Source organism: Erpetoichthys calabaricus, chromosome 2 (genome assembly GCF_900747795.2).
Source record: "Erpetoichthys calabaricus chromosome 2, fErpCal1.3, whole genome shotgun sequence".
In the NCBI taxonomy this organism is placed as follows: domain Eukaryota; kingdom Metazoa; phylum Chordata; class Cladistia; order Polypteriformes; family Polypteridae; genus Erpetoichthys; species Erpetoichthys calabaricus.
The window spans coordinates 175,943,872-175,966,720 of record NC_041395.2 but is presented as its reverse complement, the minus strand read 5'-3'; the positions used below and the strand labels follow the sequence as shown (position 1 = coordinate 175,966,720).

The 22,849-nt window shown below is 36.9% G+C and overlaps 2 protein-coding genes across 3 annotated transcripts in view; one reads left to right on the top strand and one right to left on the bottom strand.

The window, feature by feature from the left end:
- The window catches only part of atg4b (autophagy related 4B, cysteine peptidase), a 308,094-nt gene that overhangs the window by 70,099 nt on the left and 215,146 nt on the right, over positions 1–22,849 (top strand). Inside the window, exon 13 of one of the 2 annotated variants that reach the window (XM_051923643.1) lies at positions 307–415. In XM_051923643.1, the coding sequence (XP_051779603.1) occupies positions 307–380 (74 nt within the window). In that variant the 3' untranslated portion in view covers positions 381–415. Of the gene's footprint in view, positions 1–306; positions 756–22,849 lie in introns of those variants that run through there. The other variant, XM_028794816.2, reaches the window with a different exon arrangement.
- Positions 2,908–22,481, bottom strand: dtymk (deoxythymidylate kinase (thymidylate kinase)). Its single transcript, XM_028794817.2, has 5 exons — positions 22,256–22,481; positions 14,621–14,729; positions 10,177–10,267; positions 9,576–9,773; positions 2,908–3,411 (listed from the first exon to the last, which is right to left on the bottom strand). The coding sequence occupies exons 1-5, from the start codon at positions 22,383–22,385 to the stop codon at positions 3,301–3,303; spliced, it is 639 nt and encodes a 212-aa protein (XP_028650650.1). The 5' UTR covers positions 22,386–22,481; the 3' UTR covers positions 2,908–3,300.

The following is a 22,849-nucleotide window of genomic DNA, read 5'->3' as shown; positions in this document are numbered from 1 at the left end:
TTCAGCTATGATACCTGATTGATAGTGAGTGGCACATGCTTTTACCTATCTGTACAATAAAAATACAAAGCACCCGGAGCTGGATTAATGATATCTATGTGCAACTGCTAACTATGAAACCATTTTGTTAGCTAATCCACACAAAGGACTTCTCTTCATCATGGGATACTCCACATGAAAAGTAGCATTTCAGTTCACATGAGAGAAGGGAACTGATCTGAAAATTGGAAATCTCCACAAGGGACAACTTGATTTTTACTTATTTTTTTCTTTCTGTTTCCAAGTTAATTGTCTTTATTTTTGCAGATTTCTCCGATTCTGATCGCCTGGAGAGATTCTTTGACTCTGAGGATGAGGAATTTGAGATTCTGTCCCTGTGAAGATTGTTGTCCATGCAAACAAAGGAATAATAGTAAATTGATTGACCTTGGGGGTAGGGAAGACTATTTGCACATATTCTAATTAGTTTTTCCCGGCATCTATTGCTTAGTGTAATTCATGCTCATCCCCTGGACACTGCTTCCTGTCTGATCAAGCTCTGCCGAAAAGTTGATGTTGGTAACTTTCACTGCGAAATTTTGCGTTTAGGGTGGGGGTAATTAATTCTTTTTATGTTTACGATTTTCACTTTTTTTCATTTTATAGAAAAATACAAAAAAAAAACAAATAAAAAAAATTGTTGCATTCTAGTGTCTTGTTGGAAAATCCCAAGGTTGTATCCAAATAAAATGTGCTATACAACACATGCTTCAAAATGAAGACATTAATGTGATTATTGGAAGTGAACCTTATGATGTGTCTGTTTTGTAATAAGAGTAGTATTTTTTTTTTCTTAACTTCTATAACCTAGCCTTACATAAATCAGATCTACTGTATGAGAAATGCTAGAAGATGCAGTAAAGTCATCGGGTGATTCTAAATGGTTTATTCAGAGTTGTGTAATTACAAATATTTATAGGTCTACAGATCAGAAGTAATTTTATTAGAAACATTTAAGCATTTTGGATTTTTTTTATGTGGATTATGTATATTTGATTTTATTTAAAATACTGGTAGGTGGAGGTGCATTGAGTAGCAATTCAACTTCACAGATTGGCATTCTGGGCTTAAATCCCACGTACGGACATTGTCTGGGTGGACTGTGCATCCTGTCTGTGTCTGTATGGCTTTTCCCACCACATCTGCTTTTGTGTTTCTAAGTGGGTAGGTGAATGGGGACCCTGTGATGGACTGAAGCCTTGGTCAAGGCTACTTCCAGCTTTTAGAGCTGCTGGGATAAGGTCCAACCCCATCCCCTGAAACAATGACCTGTATTTGGATTAAGATAAGTTTGAGAATATTCTGTTATGGTATTTATGCATTAACAGTCAGGTCAAGAGACTAGTTTAGAGAAAATGGCAGTCCAAAAATTGAACACTGTACATCATAGAAGCCTTGCATCTTATTATATTTGTTACCATTATTAGATGAAATAAGAAGCAAAACAAAAAAGTGTGCAAAAAGGTAAATGAAGTACAGTGATCTTACTTACATGCATTTTTTATAAATACACATTTTAAATTTACTTACAGTACATGGTTGAATTTATCTTTTTGTGATTTATCGATCAATTTATCCAACCTGCTTAGTCAATGTATAAGGTCAGAAAAAAATAACGATCCTGAGGCAGAAACTTACTCCGAATGGGATGCGAGTTCATCACAGGGCATTCCTGCTCTCACACATACAAAGTGAACTTTACTCACAGGTCTCCAAGAACTTTTAAAAAAGGTTCAACATCTGTACTCACAAATAATGTGTGAAATAACGAGTTGAAGGTAAGGCAGGCTCTGACACTCTGCGACACTGATTTGGAGTTCTGTTGTTAAAAGATACTGCATAGATAGAAGGGCCAATGCATCACTGCACTTCCATTAATTGCATTGCTGTTTACACTTAAGGGTGTTAACAGTTGAAAGTCAAATTAATAAGGAAAGTCAGCTGGAGTTAAGAAGGTAGTGCCCCTTCATACTAATCAGATAATTGTACAGAAACTCTGTTTTGGCACTCACATCAGTGCTAGGAATGCAGTGTGGCTGCTATTTCAAAATGCAGTAAGTCACTAGCCAAAATGGAGCCATTGCTTGAGGATAAAACTTTATTAGCCAGGCTCAAAAGTTAGCGTCCTTTCAACAGTTGTTGTATTATAGGCAGGCTGCGCTCTCACGTCTTACTGGTCACAGGTGGCACACTTAAATGCAGCCTACTGTTTAATTTGAGTGTATTTGCTGTTAACATTTAAGGAGTAGGAGTGAGACTAGAAATTAAGCCAGATATTTCCCAAATAATCCGCAAAGTTTCTTTTAAATAAATATTCCAAAGCATTTTGTATTTTTTTGGAACTTGCATGAAAACTAGGTTATTCAAACAACCTTAAACAGCATCAATTTATTTTACATTCAGAAAGAATGTACTTGAAAGGAAGTCAGTACAAGCGCTACAAACACTTTAACAAAGAGGTGTCAGTAAGATGCTGTCTATTTATATTAAAAAAAAAAAAAAAGTGACATCAGGCAGTGACATAACATTTAGCTCCATTGCCAAGCTTAGCAGCTGGTCCCAAAAAGTCTCGACACATCTGTCACGGCAAGTTGGTGTCTTGGAGATCTTGCCCTGAAGTCATGCAGTTTAGTCTTGATGTGAAAGAAGGGCACCTCCTATAGGTGGTTACTTTTAAGTGTGCCACTGTGTATATGCCCAATAAAATGCTATTGAGTGCTATAGTGGCATATCATTTAAAGTTTATTAAGTATTATTAAATGGTGTTAACTTATAAAGTGTCAACATTTCATGAAATTTTTATGGTCAAGTGAAAATTTTACATTTTCTTCTTTATATTTGCTATTAAAAATTATATTTTTATTTTAATAAAAACTTCCATTATGAGCATTTACATAGATAATTGCATTGTAGTAATGTCTGTTAAGGGGTAGTTTGATATATAGAGTGTTTTAAACTCATTGTGCAATACAATGGAACAGAAATTGTTTAGTAAGATTTGCATTTACCGCTATTTGCAAGGTAAAGTTGTTTAAAACTGATAAAAAGGGTCACAAAAAAAAAAAAACGCAACTCCACTGGACCCAAAAACAGCTCATCTGAAGTACCTCCAAGATTTTGGCAACGATAGTCCATCAGGAGTAAATGCAGAGAAGATGCTGAACCTTGACTTGGTCACATCTGGGGGTGATTTATTGGAAAACCATGGTCTTCTCTAAGCTCCAGTAGAAACCAGAAATGCATGTTTCTGAAGTAAAACCTTTATTTCCACAGCTCTCCAATTGGCTGTCTGGCTACGAGTTCCATCACATCTTCACTATAAGACCTAATTTGTGAATGCAGATCTTCAATACTTTGAGAAGCATCAATCACCTGACAAAAGATAAGACATGCTGCTGTGAGAACAAATGTCAGTAACACCTGGATGCCCCTAAGCAGGCAAAAAAAATCCACAAAATCTGAAGGAGTACTTTGTTTATGCCATTTACACAGGGTACGTGTATGTGTGTATAATATAAATATAATATATATACACACACACACACACACACACACACACACACACACACACAGTATATACATACATACATACACACTTTTTAGCTCAGGTCAGCTAAAAGAGGTTTGAGACTCTTAATGAGTCGCACAAGTAACAGCACACAATCTTTTGCAGAACGTTTGGGCAGAATTAAATGCCAGTTCAAGTACTTTACTGCTATTAATGCTCTTTTCTACCATGAGTTCTTTTTCACAGCACATTTACCAACTAGGAGCTTATGAGAGATCATACTACAGCACTATACCTTCTGTAAGAGTTTGCCAACAAAAATAATTTTAAAAAAATTTAAAATGCTTTATTCCTCAAATGCAAGGAGAATCGTCCGATTTTGTTATGAAGAAGCCCTGGATGAAATGCCAGTTGCAAAGAATCAGGACAATGTTATTCTTTAATTCCTTTCTTGTAAAACCAGGATAACAGTTTGCTAACTACCCTAAATGTTTACACAAAAAGAAAAAAAATGACAAGTAACCAAAGCAGCAAATAAAAGGCTTTCTGCTTTTAGGTATTTAACTTTTTCATTTTGTAAAACATACAGCCACAATTACTATACTTTGTATTTACCAAAAACAAAAATACTGCCATTAAAAATTAACATTTAATTAACATTTAACAATTATCTATCTGCATGATTTAATAGTTGCTAATCTTGTAATAACAAACAACATTCACTGGATGGCACACTTTTTGCAAAAATCAACCCACAGAAGTGTTTTGTTTTATTCTTTAAGTGCTAGTCCATTATTTAACCGTATCAAAGTAACTGGTATAGCACCTGAAATTCAGTTTCTTACAGCTGATATACTGAAAAATAGGCAAGCAAAAGCTAAAACATTGCTTAGATATACTTAAGCCAGACTGGTGTTTTAAAGACAAATAAGGAAATTACGAATGAATGAATACCTTTATTGTCATGGCACATTTCTTGCACAACATAATTTGCAGTGCAGTCCCTAGGATGTACATACTGTATATCTGTTCATCCAAAATTTATCACAATTTACAGCAGAATAAATTTACACAAGATACAAGTTAAATTTACACTAAGACCAACAAACATACGATTCTGAGGTGAACTAGAGTTCAGTTCAGTGACAGCTCTAGGAAAAAAAAACTGTTTTTGAACCTTCTAGTGCAAGTCTTTCGGGTCCTACAGTGTCTAACAGATGGTAGCAATGCAAAAAGGTGATGGCAGGAGTCTCTCCAGATATTGCAAACTCTGTGGAGGCAGCAAGTCTTGAAGATATCCTCCAATGAGGGCAGAGGAAGTCCAATAATGTTTTGACTCTCTGTAATGCCCTCCTGTCTGCTTCTGTGCAGTTGGCTTACCACACTATAATATAATATAATATAATATAATATAAATATATAAACAGAACTGCGATAAAAAGACATGAGCAGCTCTGCAGTCAAGTTGGTCTTCTTAAGTGGTCTTTAAATAACAGAGCCAATGCCGAGTCTTTTTAACTAGGGCAATGGAGTTGGTTGTCCATGTGAGGTTATCAGTGATACAAGGTTCCCAGAAAGTTGAAATTGAAAACCCTTTATACTTCTCCTCCTGTGATGTTTAAAGGAGAGTGATCCTCACATTGTCTCTGAAAATCCAGAATGATTCTTTTTTTTTTTTTGGTGTTCAGTTATAAGTTATTTACTGAACAACACTCTACCAGTTTAGTGACTTCATCTCTACATGCCATCTCGTCCCCATCCGAGATTAGCCGCACCACTGTTGTATCATGTACAAATTTGAAGATTGTATTTGTAGGATGTATGGTGACACTGTCATATGTGTACAGGGTATATTTAAGGGGACTCAGCACATAGCCTTGTGGCACGCCCGTGCCGAGGATCAGACTTGAAGAAAAATGATGACCTAGTCTGTCTCTGTCCTGTTGGATAAAAAGTCCTTGATTCGCATACACCGAGGATTAGAGACCCAGCGTCAGAAGTTTAATGACTAAACTGCTGGGGAAAACAGTGTTGAATACAGAACTATAATCCACAAACAACATTCTCATATACCCCCACCATCCCCCCCCCCCAAATGGGTTAGTATTGTATGGTGAGTTACGGCAATAGCATCCTATGTGGAGCAGTTTGCCCTACAGGCATAATACTGCTGCTGATCCAGGGTGTAAGGGATAATAGATTTAATGTGTTTTAAGACTGACTGTATCTCTCAAAGCATTTTGCTATAATGGATGCGAGTGCCACTGGTCCGTAATCATTCAGACTGCTGATATTAGACTGTTTGGTATGATCGTAGCCGATTTCAGACATCGCCAGAGACAGATTAAAGATGTCTGTAAACACCTCTGCCAGTTGACAGGTACCGTTCTTAAGCACTCTGCCTGAAATACCATAAGGCCCTGCAGCTTTCTTAACATTGACAGTCCTAAGTATGCGCCTTACTTACTTCTCGTGCTTATATAATAAAATCATGATTAACAGAGACTAATTGGGGAAAAATTGTACTAATTCTTTTATCTTGAAATGGCAAAAGTAGCAATCAAGCTCAACTGCCAGTGAGGCATTGTCTGTGGGAAGGTTTTTACTGGTCAAGTGATCCTCAATCCTTTTCCCTTATGTAGCCTTTGCACCTTTAATTCCTTTTTTCAGGTTTCATATGGCACCACCATACCATATTTTATTTCTGGATCTAAAGGCTGCATTCCATTCTTTCAGGAGGTTTTGAACCAGTTTTGCCATCCATGGTTTTTTATTTGCAAAAACATGGATACATTTGTCACTGCTGACATTTTCAATGCAGGCCCTGATGTAGCAGAGAAGCGCTTATGTCAAAATCCGGATCAAAGAACAAGTACCAGTTAGTACGTTGAAAGCAGTCCTGCAATTGTAGAAATGCACCTTCAGGACATATTTTAACAGTTTTTATGGCAATTTTTACTCTATTAATAAGGGGTCTGTTATCTGGAGTTAAGAGTAATAAATAATCTGGATTGTCCCGGATGTGAGAGGGGTGAGGTTCTGTACCCTTTCCTGACATTTGAGTAGACCCGGTCCAATCTGTTTTTCCCTGTGGTTGCACATTTAAAGTGTTAGTCAAATTTAAGAAGCACAGTCTTCAAACTGACATGATTAAAAACTCTTGCCAGAATAAGGACCGCATCGGGACAGGCTATCTGTTGTTTGTTTATAGCTGTTAACATGCATCCAAGTGCTGCATTAGCGTTGGCATCTGGTGGAATATATACAGCAGTCACAATCACAACAGAAAACTTCCACGGGCAGGTAAAATGGTCTGCAGTTCAGTGCCATCAACTCCAGGTCAGGCAGGCAGTGCTTGTCTAATCTAGTAGTATTGTACACCAGTGTTTATTTACATAAATGCATAATCCACCTGTGTGGCGCTTACTGGGGTCTTTGTTATGATTGCTCAGATAGGTTGTGTATCCTGTACCCGAAACTCCTGGACTGAGCCAAGTTTCTGGCATGCAACTATCCCAAATTGATGTATGCGATGATAAATTTAACTCAAGTATTTTATTGGCAAGTGACCCGAAGAGACTAGGCAGTGGTGGTTTATAAGGGTCTTTTCTTAACCTTGCTCGGATTCCTAAGTTTTTGCCATCTCTTCTGCCCTCTGCTCGGTACTGTTATCCATGGAGATGCTGGTCCTCTTAATGTCTCCTGATAGAGCTAGAAGGTGCTTGTAGTAGAAATTTTACTTGATATTCCTATATTAATTAGTTCTTTTCTACTATAGGAAAACATCGATGTCCAATGTTAGAACAACAACACTGAACCGCTGTGTCCATGAGCACCACCGCCAAGCTTAGGTTACCTTAGGAATATACAGCATATGCAGATTCTATGCCCCACTAGTTTAAATTATTAAGCATGTTTCATGATGTTGCATCATATAAAAAAATCATGTTTCTAAAGAAATCTAAATCATGCCCGTGTGTGGTATGGTTGTCATGAAGGTGTTTGCTATAAACTGTAGATGGTTACATTGAAAAGCATGCCAGTAAGAACGTAGTCTCATGGGGCCAGATGTGGTTTTTAAATAAGAATGTGTATCTGGAGCAACTCAATAAGTTTGTAGTGAATAGTGGTGAAAGCCGCTGCTGATAGTGCTCCACTCCTAACCCCCCACCCCCCAATTCATCCAGTCCATGCACTTTAAATTGCCTGGGGTTTCAGGGACAGTGTACAAAAAAAAAAAAAAAATGAACGAAAGACACAGAAAGAAAAAAAAAAAAAGCCAAAAGTGCTGTTATCCATTCAGGATCTCAGTAACACACAGTAAACTAAACCATAATAATTTGGATGGTGATGAGCACAATGATGGAACTTGTTAATTCAGGTATTTTGAGTACTGACATCTGCATTTATTGTTGCTATCATCACTCTTAAATGGCAGTCCATTTCATGTACTTTTGTTCCCTCCCAATTTTAAGCAAAATTCACTCATGGTTATCTCCAGAATGTGACATATTGTTTACTTAGAATGCATTATCATGCAATTCATAGTCACATACATAGCTGCAATTCTATCAACCTTATATCGCCTCCAATACGATGATTATAACAGAACAACAGAGAGTACTTGCAGCAACTACAAAAAACATACCTTTCACTTTTGCCACTAGTCCACTGATGTTTTCAGATGCCAATGTATAATCTGATTTTACAGAAAGGTTTTTACCTTGCAACAGGTTATATTTAGTTTTAACTTGTGCATTGTGCTCGCCCCACACTCATGTATGTTAATCATAATCAGAAGCTTGCTGTCCGTCAGACTAGGTTAACAAGAGCAGTAGTTCAAAATCACCTCCCCTACTTTGATTTCCGCCTTCGTGTGGTGTTGGATTGGTTTAGAAATGTGACACTCAGAGAGCCTTTAATTGTTCCCACACAGTTTTAAGCAAAATTCAGTCATGGTTATCTCCAGACACATGCAACATTTATTTAGCTCTGTAAGACTAGTAAGAGCAATCATGCAAGACTATTGCCCAGCTAGCCACGGTTCCTGTCAAAGGCCAGTAATAGAATTTTTTTTTTGTTTAATTACTCTATTTCTTGCCCTTCATGTACCATTAGTGCCTTTCATCTCTATCCACATGTGCCTGAACCTCTTTACGGACTCTTCCTCTCTCGAGTGCATTTCCATAAAGCCTGCTTCTCAAACTCTGTCATTACTTAAGAGGCATCTTTCTCGTCTACTGTCCAGCTGCCTCTGAAGGCAACTCCCAGCGTGCCTCCTATGCCTTTTCTCCTCGTTGTGTGTGTTGCACTTGCACTTCCTCTTTTGACTGCAATACCAAAGCAAAACAAACCAATCAGATTGTTCTAGGAGAAACTAGACACACACCCCTTAATGTTTTGTTATATAGTGGGTATGTACAAGAATGCACAGAAATTGGGTTTACATCACCCCACCCTCCACATTAACCTGTGTAGTGCATCCCATTGTTGGAAAACAATAGGTTGTCACTCCACAAATAAGGCAACCACATGTGGAGGGTTTCAAAGTGGCTCATGGATTCCCCTGGAAACTATTGCACATTTGTGTAATGGATTTAAAGTGAATTACATTAATGACTACACATTTAAGATGCCAGCATATTTGAATGTAGAACTTGTGTATGATCTTATACTTGTGTTGTACTTATAGACCCCAAATTTGCTTCCTAGTTACAGATACAGAGTCATATGATAAAGTAAGTACATGTCAGTTTTTTTCTATTTTAACATATGTGGATTTGACCTTCATTTAAGCAGTATCCTTAGATAAAAGTAAGCAGCCTTCAGGATTGTTTTTTTAATTAAATATGCCTATTTAAAAAGTATATGCCGGCATTGCAAACCCTAATGCTTTTTGTTGAATTAGAGTTAAAAGCAAGCTGAGATTTCAAATTTGTGCTTTGCATGACCCATCATATTTGTCTCATAAAATTAGTGTGTTAATTCTTAGTCCCTATCTTTCTTTGCCCCCCCCACTACAGCTTACCTTCCAATTTATACTGGCATCTAAAAGCAGATGGTCAAAACGCTGCTGAACGGCCGTTTGAAAGTCACTTGTTTCATATCGTTCAGCTCCAAACTCTCCACGTTGTGCAGCACTGAATGGATCCAGTTGCAGAAAGAACACCAAGTCTGGCTTTGGGAGGCCTATGTCAGAATTCTTGCACCATTCGAGGCTAAAGCCCTTTATTAAAACAAATAAAAGTGGCTGATTTAGGCATTTATATATAGAAATGTTTCTAATACTACTGATAAAAAGGTGTGCCAGCATAAATGGCAATGTTAATACAAACAATGACATTCTATTTTTAAATAAATAAATTTTTAGTGAAGCCAACATTTATAAGATGTTGCATCTTAGGAAATCAGGACTACAAATAGCACCCCCGCAGGTTGGAGAAGAGTTTCAGCAGCATGATAAAAAAAAAGCTGCAAAAAATTCAAGGTACAAATGTAAAATTGGAGCAAACAATGGTATTTCAGCATACAAGCACTTTATTCTCCAATGAAATTAGTTCAAAGCAAGTTATTTACCCAAAGGCTACTTCTTTATAAAAACAATGCATATTAAACAAGTGTGTACTCACTGGTTTAGCACTTGTAAAGGCCACACCTGAAAACGCGTATCTGTCCACAATCAACGTCACTCCTTGTTCTAACCTTCTCCTGATGTAGGGCCTGTACCAAGAACAAGATAACAAAAATGGGTGTGATGTTTACAATATTCCTATTGTTATTTTAGGATAATGTCACTCAAACAGTGTTCTCCTTTTATGCACAGACTGCACTGTGCAAACAGCCCCCACAGACAATTAGTTGATCAAATCAATCAAGCAAATAAAAGCACTGAACTTGAACCCACCAATTTACTAGTTCCTCACCTCTTTGAACATGTCTCTTAAGCTTGCAATGCTTTAATTATAAAGGTTTACTGACTCCCTAGCCATTTCATCAGATCTGCCAAAATAAAGAGAGCCAGAATAAAAAAAACATGGCCATCTCAATTATTAGTTTTACATACAATAAAAAAAAAAAAAAAAAAAGTGTAAAGCCTTCCAGTTTTTTTTTTGGGAAAAACAAAAATGAAAAGGTTTGGATGAAATTATTATCATTCTTCACAATAATGCAAATACAATTTTTAGAAGTAACCGATTCTCATTTCCTAGGTTATCAACGCTCTTATTTTTGGACTCAGGTACTTAAAATATTATTCCCCATTAATGCATTTCTGAACATATCAGCATTTTGTCAACATACTTTTGTGAAAATGGCCGAGACAAAAAGCTTTTTTTCTTGGATTTTACCATTGCAAGGCTTGGAATTATTTATAAAGCCACTGGCTCTAGTCCTTCTACAGTGCAGTGTTAAAAAAAATTAAAATCTACCCACAGATCAGAATATTAAATAGTAAAATTTTATAATTTATATAATTAAATATAAAATATTTAATTGCTGGGTGGGGAAGAAAAAATAAAAAAATATCACACAAACTGCACATGTCATTTGTCTCAGAAGAGATGGGTTATAAGATCACAGATAACACAGCTTGCAGCAAAGCAACTTCACAGCAGTGTGTGTTTACTGTTGGGAGACCTTTAGTGTCTGCTTGGCATCATGAATTCTGAGGATTAAGACATTGAGGATTACAATATTCAAACCAGTGTTCTGAGCCTGTGGCTTTAAAGGTTCTGGGGCTGATCCTGAATAGAAATCAAAAAGCATACATGCCTGGATTTTTTGGAATGGCTATTAAAGAGTACCGATCAAAAATAGCACTGTGACAGAGGTTTTCAACAAGTTACTGTTGAAAAGTGAGGCAAATTGTTGTTAGAAGGAAGCAGCGGCACTTGCTAGTTTTAATAGGTGTATAAGGTTTCTAAAGGTTGTATTAGTTTTTGGGTTAAAGAATTAATTTTTTTACATTAGCCATACACACAAAAATGCTAAACTTTTACAGTTTTTTAGTGAAACTACCAGAAATAAGAAACCCATAAATGTCCCATTAATTTTTAACTATAGGTTTTAAACATCTAGGATGGCTAATAAACTTAACCACAGAGCAAATTTATTATAACTATAATTTATTAGAATATGTAATGCTCCTTAGGGTGGTGCTCAACATATAAAAATATACAGAAATCCAAAGATATCTCTACTCTGGTACCAATCACATAGACACAATTTTACTTTATTTGATTGTGAAAGTTATTAATTGAATTTAAAATAAACATTGATCATGACCCACATTTTAAATTTGAAAGATGTTTTCTTTGCAAGCTACATTGCCTGCCATTATGTTTGGGACAAAGACACATTTTTTGTTGGTTTACCCCTCTGCACCATAGGTTAAAATTACAAACCAAACAAGCATTAACGTCTGCAATGTGCAATTTAATCATTTAAGAGTATAAATGACAACACTTTATATGCATCATCCCCAATTTCAGGGCACCATAATGTTTCGGACATAGTAATGGCAAGTATATTAAAAGCAGTCAAATTTATCACTATATTGCATATCCCTTGCGTACAAAGACTGTCTGAAGTCTGTGATTCATAGACATCACCAGGGGGCTGGAGTATTTTCTCTGGTGATGCCCTGTCAAGCATCTAATGCAGCCATCTTCAGCTCCTGCTTGTTTCGGAGGCTTGCTCCCTTACGTTCTCTTCAGCATATGGAAGACCTGCTCAATTGGATTTAAATTGGGTGACTGGCTTGGCCATTCAAGGATTTTCTATCTTTGAAAAATTCCTGTGTTGCCTTAGCAGTATATTTGGGATTATCATCTTGTTGTTAGGATAGATGAAACCCCATTCAAAAAGTTTGGAGGCATTTACTGGAACTTCAGCAGATTTTTCTACACACCTCAAAATTCATTATCCAACTGCTGTCAGCAGTTACATCATCAATGAAGAGAAGTGTGCCAGTACCTTTGGCAGCGATACATGCCCAAGCCATTACACATCTGCCTCCTGATGTCTATTTCTGCTCTGTCAGACAGGCGTTTGGGGCTTTTTCTTTACCATAGCTAGAATTCTTCTGTCATCAGCGGTGCCTTTGCGATTACTGAGCTCAGCAGTGCTGTTTTTCTTTTTAATGAAATTCCAGACAGTTGACTTAGGTAATCCTAAAGTTTTACAGATGTTTCTAATGATTTTATTCTTGTTTTGCAGCCTCATAATGGCTTATTTGACTTCCATTGGCACAGTTCTTGTAGCAACTACAGACTCACAAATTTTGACTGCAGCCAATCACCCTGAGAATTGAATTGTTGGTCAAAAACTTTTTCATTTCAACATACTTTTTGGGGAAGATGCCATTTATCTTACTATTAAATGCTGTAAATTAAGAACTAGTTGAAACTGTTCAAGGAAGCTGCATTTTTACTTGAACTTGAAAATCCTGAACAGCTGCAGTGGATGCAACTTCCTGTTCCAACTTTTTCTTAATTACAAACCAATTCTGATGTAACGGAACGTGTCCTTTAATTAGATGGCTTGCTACTGTTCATATTCTTCCATATCATAAATTCATAACATTTAACGCTTTTGGAGAGAGAAAAAAATGACAGCTTTCAGATTATGCTCAGACAGTCTGGGTCCAATGGCAAAATGTATGTCTGGTAGCAACAAATGGCAACAAGCTGGTACAGGACTCCATATTTTTGGGTTAAAAGTATTCTCACAAATGCCTCAAAGTCACAACTTTCTTTGAATAATATGACAATTTGCTGTACAGAGTTTGAAGAAAAGTTTTAACATCAACATTTGCAACACCAACTTGACATTTATAGGTGCCTTAGATCTGGACTGTTCATGAAGAGAGTCTGATGCAGCTGAATGTACAGCAAAATAAAAAAAATTACCCACCCTACATGTACTCAAAGCTTTACTTTTAATCTTACCACAAGTCATTTCTGTGGCAATTAACTCGGCTCACCAGCTCCTTCCAATGCAAAATTATGCGAAGAGACAGGTACTCCCGTACTGCTCGGTATGGCAGCCAAATGTCAGTTCATCTACAGTGATTTAATCTTCCTCAGGTCTGTTTGCTACAAATTACATAACCATTAATTGTTTTTTCTTCCCTGATAATTTAAAGTGTTCTGCATTAGCAGTTTGTACAAAGTACTGAATAGATAGTGTTGTTTTGGTGCCAACTACTGTACTGCAGTTTTTATGTGAATCTAAAAACTTTTTATCTAACTTTATATGTACGTGGTACCTCTTTGCAGTGCTACATTATGTGCCCTACTGATCATCTCTCATCTTTCCAAATTATGCAGATACCTTGTCTGTGTTATTCATTGTAAGTATTAGACCAGGCAAATACCGCCAGCTATGTATTACACAATGTTCAATAAAAAAACATGCTCTTTATTGCCAGAAGAAAGCACCACTCAGCTTTAGCAATACAGAATTAGAAAGCTTCTATAATTTAAAAATACTGTTTTGTCTAAAATTATCTGACTGAGCAACAAAGAGCATGCACTGAAACAAAGAATCAAAACAAACGCTATGATCAACATTGACAAGTTTGTGCAAAATATCTTGAAAACTGTGGTCTGAACTCTCTTGTGCCAATTTAGGGTAGGTTCTATTTGTACGGGGCTAAACAATTTTGCAACAGTGACCAACAACTGAAAACAAACTTTAATGGACAATCAAGTAATATAGCAGCCTTACTCTCCATTGACAGACAAAAATGGTGAACTGTGGCTCCTCAAAAGTTAAAATTGTTACTACTTGTTACTAAACAACATGAGGTTCACTATCTACATGAAAGCACAGTAGTGAAGCTGCAATATTCTGAACACATTTGGAAACAGAATTCCTCAAAAGGCCTGGACAGTGATGCAAAATCCAGACTACCCCAGGTCTGCGCCCCAGACATTACTGAGACCAGCAGACTTTTCATTTAATGTGGCTTGTTCTCATCTGACTCAAGACTTCCTGCCCACACTGTTCGGACTCTTCATAGGCTGTTCACTATTTTTGTTTATTTCAAGTAAACATTAACAGAACTCTTACACTTTCTCCCAGCGGTTCGCAGAAAAGAGGAGGTGAACAGTGTGGTCTTCCAGGTCACTCTTCTTGTCTAGGTAGGCATTTATGACCTCTCCAATCTCTGTTGACCTGTCTAAACAAGCAGCACAAGTGATCACAATTAGTCACCATTAAATGAAATTTATACTGAAAAGAACTATCATCCAACAAAACATGCTAGGACGCAGGAATGAGGAATACTAGATTAGCCAGGCACAATTTCAGGAGTAGACAACACTGGCACTGAAAGAAAATGATTTAAACAGATTTTTATCCCAAATAAACTGTTTGGCAGAACCACTTTATTAATTGGACTCATAAAAATACCACTCATTTGATATTATTCTACAATCATGTAAGCATGTTAAGACATTTTAATACTTGATATATCAAATACCTTTAAAATTAAGATTTTAGTGTGTTAATTTGAAGATTCTATCTTAAGAATTAACATCAGCCCTGCATTAAAACAGAATGGATATGTACAAATACGTAGAATTTTAAGGGGGCTCAGATCACTACTGAAAACTATTCTAAGTATTTCATGTTTTTCTTCACTCTAAAGATTTTGGAACAATGTGGGATTCATTGTATCAATAGAAATAAATATAAGACCTGGTCGATACAACATTGATAGAACTCTTTGCATCCATGTTTTGATAGACAACACAAAAAGCCAATGAGTGTCATACTGATCAAATAATAAGGCTGGAATAGAGTTACAGCCACATCAGGAGAGGTTGGCGCACACAACACTAAGCATAGGAGTAGCAGCTGGCAGCAGCATCCATGCTAATATTTGGGCTACTGTAGTTTTGCTCCCATTCCTGACATGCTGGTGTGCACGATAAAAGAGAATATGGACTACAGAAAATGTTAATGAAAACTCAAAAAAAAAAAAAAAAAAAATCAACATTATCAATGAAGACACCCCAGTGGACACAGCCCAAGGCTCAAAAGATGAGGACAATGCTGAAATGAAGGGTCAGAGGAATTTGGTAGTGTGGAGATATTTTGACAATTTAAAGTTTAACAAGAAGCAGAGTAGCATGCACTGTAAACTGTGTCAAAAGCATATTCCCACCAAGACAGGTAATACCACTCATCTTTTCTATAATCTGAAGCAGTGCCATCCTTTAAAGCACACACACTACAAGATTTTACAGTCCAAGTTCCAAGCAAGTGCTACACTAATGGGGATTTCTTGTGCCTTTCGTTTTTGCCTTGAAGCACAAGATGACCACAATTGAGTGAATATGTCAATTTTCTTTGTGTTGTCCTTCATTTACATTTGAAAGCTTCTTGAATTTGCACTGAGGATATATACAGAATGTTTTTTTTTTTTTCTGTGTATTTGTGGGTTTGTTTCCCAACCATTTAAAACGGCTTGAATCTATAAAAAAGGAAAGGATACAGTATAGAGGTAGTTTTGAGATTTATTTTGTATTAATGCCTATGTGATTTATTTGGAACTGACCAAAGAATTTACTTTGTGTTCTCCTGTAAGACCTGAAGGCTTTAATATTTTAGTTTTAGATTTAAGATTCTATAATTTTAGAATTAAGATTTCATTTTTTTTTTTTTTTTAATTGGAGTTGACCAAAACATTTAGTGTATTCTTTTGTAAAACTTGAAAGCTTTTGACTGGTCATAATAGAGACTTTACTTATTTTGTAGTACCTATTTGATTTATTTGTAATTAACCAAAGAATTTAGTTGTCCATTTTGTTTGTGTTCTCCTGTAACACTTGAAACTTTTGACTGGTCAGAATTAAGATTTGTAGTTCAATTATACAGGCGCTGGTCATAAAATTAGAATATCATGACAAAGTTGATTTATTTCAATAATTCCATTCAAAAAGTGAAACTTGTATATTGAATTCATTCATTACACACAGACTGATGTGTTTCAAGTGTTTATTTCTTTTAATGTTGATGATTATAACTGATAACTAATGAAAGTCCCAAATTCAGTATCTTGGAAAATTAGAATATTGTGAAAAGGTTCGATATTGAAGACACCTGGTGCCACACTCTAATCAGCTAATTAACTCAAAACACCTGCAAAAGCCTTTAAATGGTCTCTCAGTCTAGTTCTGTAGGCGACACAATCATGGGGAAGACTGCTGACTTGACAGTTGTTCAAAAGATGACCATTGACACCTTGCACAAGGAGGGCAAGACACAAAAGGTCATTGCTAAAGAGGCTGGCTGTTCACAGAGCTCTGTGTCCAAGCACATTAATAAAGAGACGAAGGGAAGGACAAGATGTGGTAGAAAAAAGTGTACAAGCAATAGGGATAACCGCACCCTGGAGAGGATTGTGAAACAAAACCCATTCAAAAATGTGGGAGAGATTCACAAAGAGTGGACTGCAGCTGGAGTCAGTGCTTCAAGAACCACCACACACAGACATATGCAAGACATGGGTTTCAGCTGTCGCATTCCTTGTGTCAAGCCACTCTTGAACAAGAGACAGCGTCAGAAGCGTCTTGTCTGCTGAGTGGTCCAAAGTTATGTTCTCTTATGAAAGTAAATTTTGCATTTCCTTTGGAAATCAAGGCCCCAGAGTCTGGAGAAAGAGAGGAGAGGCACAGAATCCATGTTGCTTGAGGTCCAGTGTAACGTTTCCACAGTCAGTGATGGTTTGGGTGCCATGTCATCTGCTGGTGTTGGTCCATTGTGTTTTCTGAGGTCCAAGGTCAACGCAGCCGTCTACCAGGAAGTTTTAGAGCACTTCATGCTTCCTGCTGCTGACGAGCTTTATGGAGATGCAGATTTCATTTTCCAACAGGACCTGGCACCTGCACACAGTGCCAAAACTACCAGTACCTGGTTTAAGGACCATGGTATCCCTGTTCTTGATTGGCCAGCAAACTCACCTGGCCTAACTCCATAGAAAATCTATGGGGTATTGTGAAGAGGAAGATGCAATACGCCAGACCCAACAATTCAGAAGAGCTGAAGGCCACTATCAGAGTAACATGGGCTCTCATAACACCTGAGCAGTGCCACAGACTGATCGACTCCATGCCACGCCGCATTGCCGCAGTAATTCAGGCCAAAGGAGCCCCAACTAAATATTGAGTGCTGTACATGCAACATTTCTAAAAATCCTTTTTTTGCATTGGTCGTAATTGATATTCTAATTTTCCGAGATACTGAATTTAGGACTTTCATTAGTTCTCAGTTATAATCATCAACATTAAAAGAAATAAACATTTGAAATACAACAGTCTGTGTGTAATGAATGAATCTAATATACAAGTTTAACTTTTTGAATGGAATTACTGAAATAAATCAACTTTGTCATGATATTCTAATTTTATGACCAGCACCTGTATATATCTTATTTTATTTATTTGAAATACAGTTGTATAATGTTCTACATTACATTTGTCATGTTCAACTTCTGACAGAAAATAAATAATATTTAAACCAAAAATGAACCATATGATGTCTTCACATCTCACTTATGAGTAAAAAGGAACTTTTAAGCTTGAAAGAAATAGTGATTGGATTTATACTGTGATATATATAGTATTTATATATAAGATTTTTTTTCCATATCACCCAGCCCTAGATAAGGCCTACCATGGCAACACCATCAGCAAAATTGACAATGACGTTAAAGTCATGTGCAGCCTTGAAGTTATATGTATAGAGGAAGTGCAGCAGAGGACTTGTAACACAGCCCTGTGGAACCCCAGTGCTGAGGATGAGGGATGATGAAGTGCGGCCACCAACTAACCACCTGGAGTCTACCCATCAGGAAGTAAAAATCCCAGCTGTGTGGTGAAGTGTTCAGATGCAGGTCTCTGAACTTGGTCATTAGATTACAGGGGTTTATTGTATTAAATGATGAATTATAGTCTGGATTCCCACATAATTCTTTCTTCTGTTGTCCAAGTGCACTTTTTCTTACCCATCCACTTGTAGTGCCCTGTGAACGTCCAGCTAGCTTATTTCTCTGAGGGTTATAGGTCACAAACTACTTCTGCCATGTCTTTTCTCCGGCACTTTGATTTCTGACTCCAGTGGGACCAGTTTTATGTTTTTCTAGATGTGCACATTTGACAAATATAATGTTTATCCAAGTACTATTTTCATAGAAGATTCTGTATCCTTTTCATATTACAGAAGGCCATGGGAGATGGTGTCCAGATACTTTTGCACTACTTTAAGGTCAGAAGAAACCTGCTTCCATGTAATTTTACAGTATTTATATACAGTATGTAGACTGGACACCAGCATAGTTATGACTAGGTCAATGAGCAAATCAACATATTATGAAGTTCCCTTTGGAGTCACCCTGTTTATTTCTGCTAGTTTCAGCTGGTCTGGCTAATTGAAAGCATGAGAGATGCCAATCCTTAGTGCTCTCGGCACACAGATACTGTATACCCATTAGATCCACAAGCAGTCTCTCCCATGCAAATGATCTTAAAAAATTTCCGCCTTATTAAATGTGGACACATCGTCTAGCCCATGGGTTTCAATTTCAGTTATAGGGTGTTCAATGGCTGCATGTTTTTGTCTCAATCAACATCACAATCACTAATCCATTATTACCTTAATATCACTATTTAAATGCCCAACTTTTTCTCCATCTATTACTTGGCACTCAGAAAAGTGAATAGTGTGAGGCTTACATTTGTAAGAAATTGAGAATTTTTTTGTCAAAGTTTTAAATGCTTAACTCTGTTTTGTCAATTTCTTCTTAATTCACTTTTTCTGTGGAGTTCTCTTTTAATTGTATCCAGACACTGACAATTGACGATCAGCAGAGGGGATGCAAATAACTATGAATGCTAAAGGGCAGCAATATTATCCACTTGTGTGCTAAAATAACCTGAACATTGACAAATTTCTATAATACCTCAAAAAAAAAAAAAAAAAAAAAAAAAAAAAAAAAAAAAAAAAAAAACATTAAAACTGGGGAAAAATTGCTAAAATTATTGGAAGAGTCTGATTAAAAGTAGAAACTGATAGGGACAAAAACCTGCAGCCACAGAAGTGTCCTAAGGCTGAACTTGAAAACTCCTGCTTTAGTCTGTAAAGTGCATATGGCAAGGAACTCCTGTTAACTTATAAGCTATGCAGATGTATTATTAAAAAGTGTGAATAAGTGTATAAGAACAAAGAGAGAGACAGAACTCGCACTATACCCCAACATGGAGCTCAACCTGCACATCCTCACTAACTTGTATTACAGCAGTCTAGTTACAGAGAACACTTATACTGCAATATGCTTAAATAAAAAATAAAAAAAAGGAACAATATATTTTGGAATCTCCATATTACCAACACTGTACAGATTTGCATTTACTTTCAAGAAAAAAGAAGCTTTCATGATATATTCCATGTCATGACATTTAGTTTATAAAAGTGTTAGGGTAAATGCTGTATGTCTGGATTTGCCAAATGAACCGTATCATAACAGAAATATGCCAGCCATCCAGCACTTATGAAGAGCATCACTCACTGATGCGATGCAGTTACATACACTGCCTGGCCAAAAAAAAAGGTCACACACTCTAACATTTCGTTGGACTGCCTTTAGCTTTGATTACGGCACGCATTTGCTGTGGCATTGTTTCGATAAGCTTCTGCAATGTCACAAGATTTAGTTCCATCCAGTGTTGCATTAATTTTTCACCAAGATCTTGCATGACGGGTGCATCACTTCATCTGCCTCTCTTCTTACCCTGATGCGCCCATCACTCTGGTACAGGGTATATCTGGACTCATCAGACCACATGACCTTCTTCCATTGCTCCAGAGTCCAATCTTTATGCTCCCTAGCAAATTGAAGCCTTTTTTCCGGTTTGCCTCACTTATTAGTGGTTTTCTTACGGCTACACAGCTGTTCAGTCCCAATCCCTTGAGTTCCCTTCGCATTGTGCGTGTGGAAATGCTCTTACTTTCACTATTAAACACAGACCTGAGTTCTACTGTTGTTTTTCTTTGATTTGATTTCACCAAACGTTTAAGTGATCGCCGATCACGATCATTCAGGATTTTTTTCCGGCCACATTTCTTCCTCGAAGACGATGGGTCCCCACTATCCTTCCAGTTTTTAATAATGCGTTGGACAGTTCTTAACCCAATTTTAGTAGTTTCTGCAATCTCCTTAGATGTTTTCTCTGCTTGATGCATGCCAATGATTTGGCAGACTAACAGACAAACTAACATCTTTTCCACGACCACGAGATGTGTCTTTCGACATGGTTGTTTAAGAAATGAGAAGCAACTCATTGCACCAGTTGGGGTTAAATAACGTGTTGCCAGCTGAATGATAATCGCCCATGCAGTAATGCTTAGTTAAATCCGGGTGGCGACTTTTTTTTTGGCCAGGCAGTGTATAAACCTTTAATCACTGTATGCTGGTGCCACGTTTTCCCACAAACAGCAGAAGATGGTTATCATTAGTATTGTGTATTTGGTTAATTTTGCTGTATGACGAGCCAATATGACATGAAATGCAATGCAACTAACAAATGGGGGTGTCTACAACTTCAAAGTACTCATTTTGAAAAAGATATGAATGTTACTAGACAAATTCCAGGACAGGGAGAAAATGAGAGTAACAGTGAATCTTTTCAGTTAAAACAAACTCACATTAGGAGGGAACATAAGATAAATATTTAAAATTATGGATGTTAAAAGAAACGTTATTTTCGCTACCAACGTTCCAAAAACATAACGGTAGTGCTATCGATCTCATGGGTGACTGCACAGAGACAAATTATTCCCGTTTTACATGAGAAATATAGGATAGATAGACAGATCACACGCAGGCTTTCGTTATTACCATATTTCTCCCTTTAGTTCAGAAAGAGTTTCATACGTGCTTGGTGAGTGCAATGATGTGACTGATCAGATGCGAGTTGTTATTGTTCAACATGTAGCGTCACTAAGTTGTAAGTGGAAAAAAAAATGATGGCATGATTAATCACGATTTATTACCAGCTCCTACACAGACCTTAAAAAGTTGCGGAGGCTTCGCATTCGTTCTCCGATTTCGTCGAACCCGTCCACACATATATACGTTCAAGCATCCATTGATTTTCGTGTGCGAAGTTGATTCATCGCAGTTTACAACAGAGAGGCGGAGCTAAAACGTCCAAGCGTTTTGTGTAGCACCCGCTTAAATGGCAAATACAGTTCGTGGGTGCATTTACAATAAACAGGTAATCTAAGAAAGCAACACTGTTGCAATTATACAATAATTTTATTTGTCTAGTTATGCTAAGGTTATGGACAATGATGCATTTAAAATATTTAGTTAAAAATCTATTTATCCATTCCCTAAAACCACTTTATCTTTAATAATTATACATTTAGCTATTATGACTTAATTACGTACACGTGGTAACATGTCACTACGATGACCAGTCCATCACATTAATTATGTTCACCAGGAAATCAACAAGGTTGCACGTTGCTACAAGACCCTATCGTTTTGCATGCAAGATCTTTTAGATTTGCATCCTCAATCGAGGTAAACACGCTACAAATACCAGATCTCAAAATACAGGAGCACAAAAACGCCGCCTTTTCAAACGAACATTTCACTTAGCTACCAAACATGCTGGAGAAATAACTAGGCGAGCTCACCTGGAAAGCGAATCATTTCTGCGCTCTTGCCACTCATTCGCAGTGTCTGAACAAGTTTTTGGCACTGCGTGGTCTTCCCAGCTCTATCCACCCCTTCCAAAACAATCAGAGCACCTCTCCTGCAAGCCATATCGATTAACAATAAATAATCGTTAACAACGCTTCTGTTCAGTGGCACGGCCTATTAAAAAAACGCGCGCATTTTCGATATTGCGTCATAACTATGCGCTTGTAAATAGCCGGCTTTTACGGAACGCCTTTTGGATCAAACTACTTCGGGACTTCGCGTGTGTTTAATGCTCGCAAAACTTCTGTCAACTATACCTTAAAACATTGTTGTGAGAGTACAAAATCATACCTACTGCATCCAACTTCTGTGTCGTTAATTCGAGGGAAATGTTGAAGTGAAAGAAAACAGCTAAAGGTTTATTCACAATTTCCTTTTTAATGATAAAAACAATTTCTCTTGAGTTTTCCTTATGTATAAAACAATATATTAAAAAAGTGAGTGGTAATTATATTTTCGCATAAACTTATTTATAAAGATATAAATACAACTTTATTAAGCAACGAAAGATTTAATTATATATTTAT

Coding starts and splice junctions, on each gene's coding strand:
- dtymk (XM_028794817.2), bottom strand. CDS start 22,385: ATGGCTTGCAGGAGAGGTGCTCTGATTGTTTTGGAAGGGGTGGATAGA. Junction 10,268..14,620: donor GCGAACCGCTGGGAGAAAGT/GTAAGAGTTCTG, acceptor TTCTTGGTACAG/GCCCTACATCAGGAGAAGGT. Junction 9,774..10,176: donor CCTTTACAAGTGCTAAACCA/GTGAGTACACAC, acceptor GTTTTAATAAAG/GGCTTTAGCCTCGAATGGTG.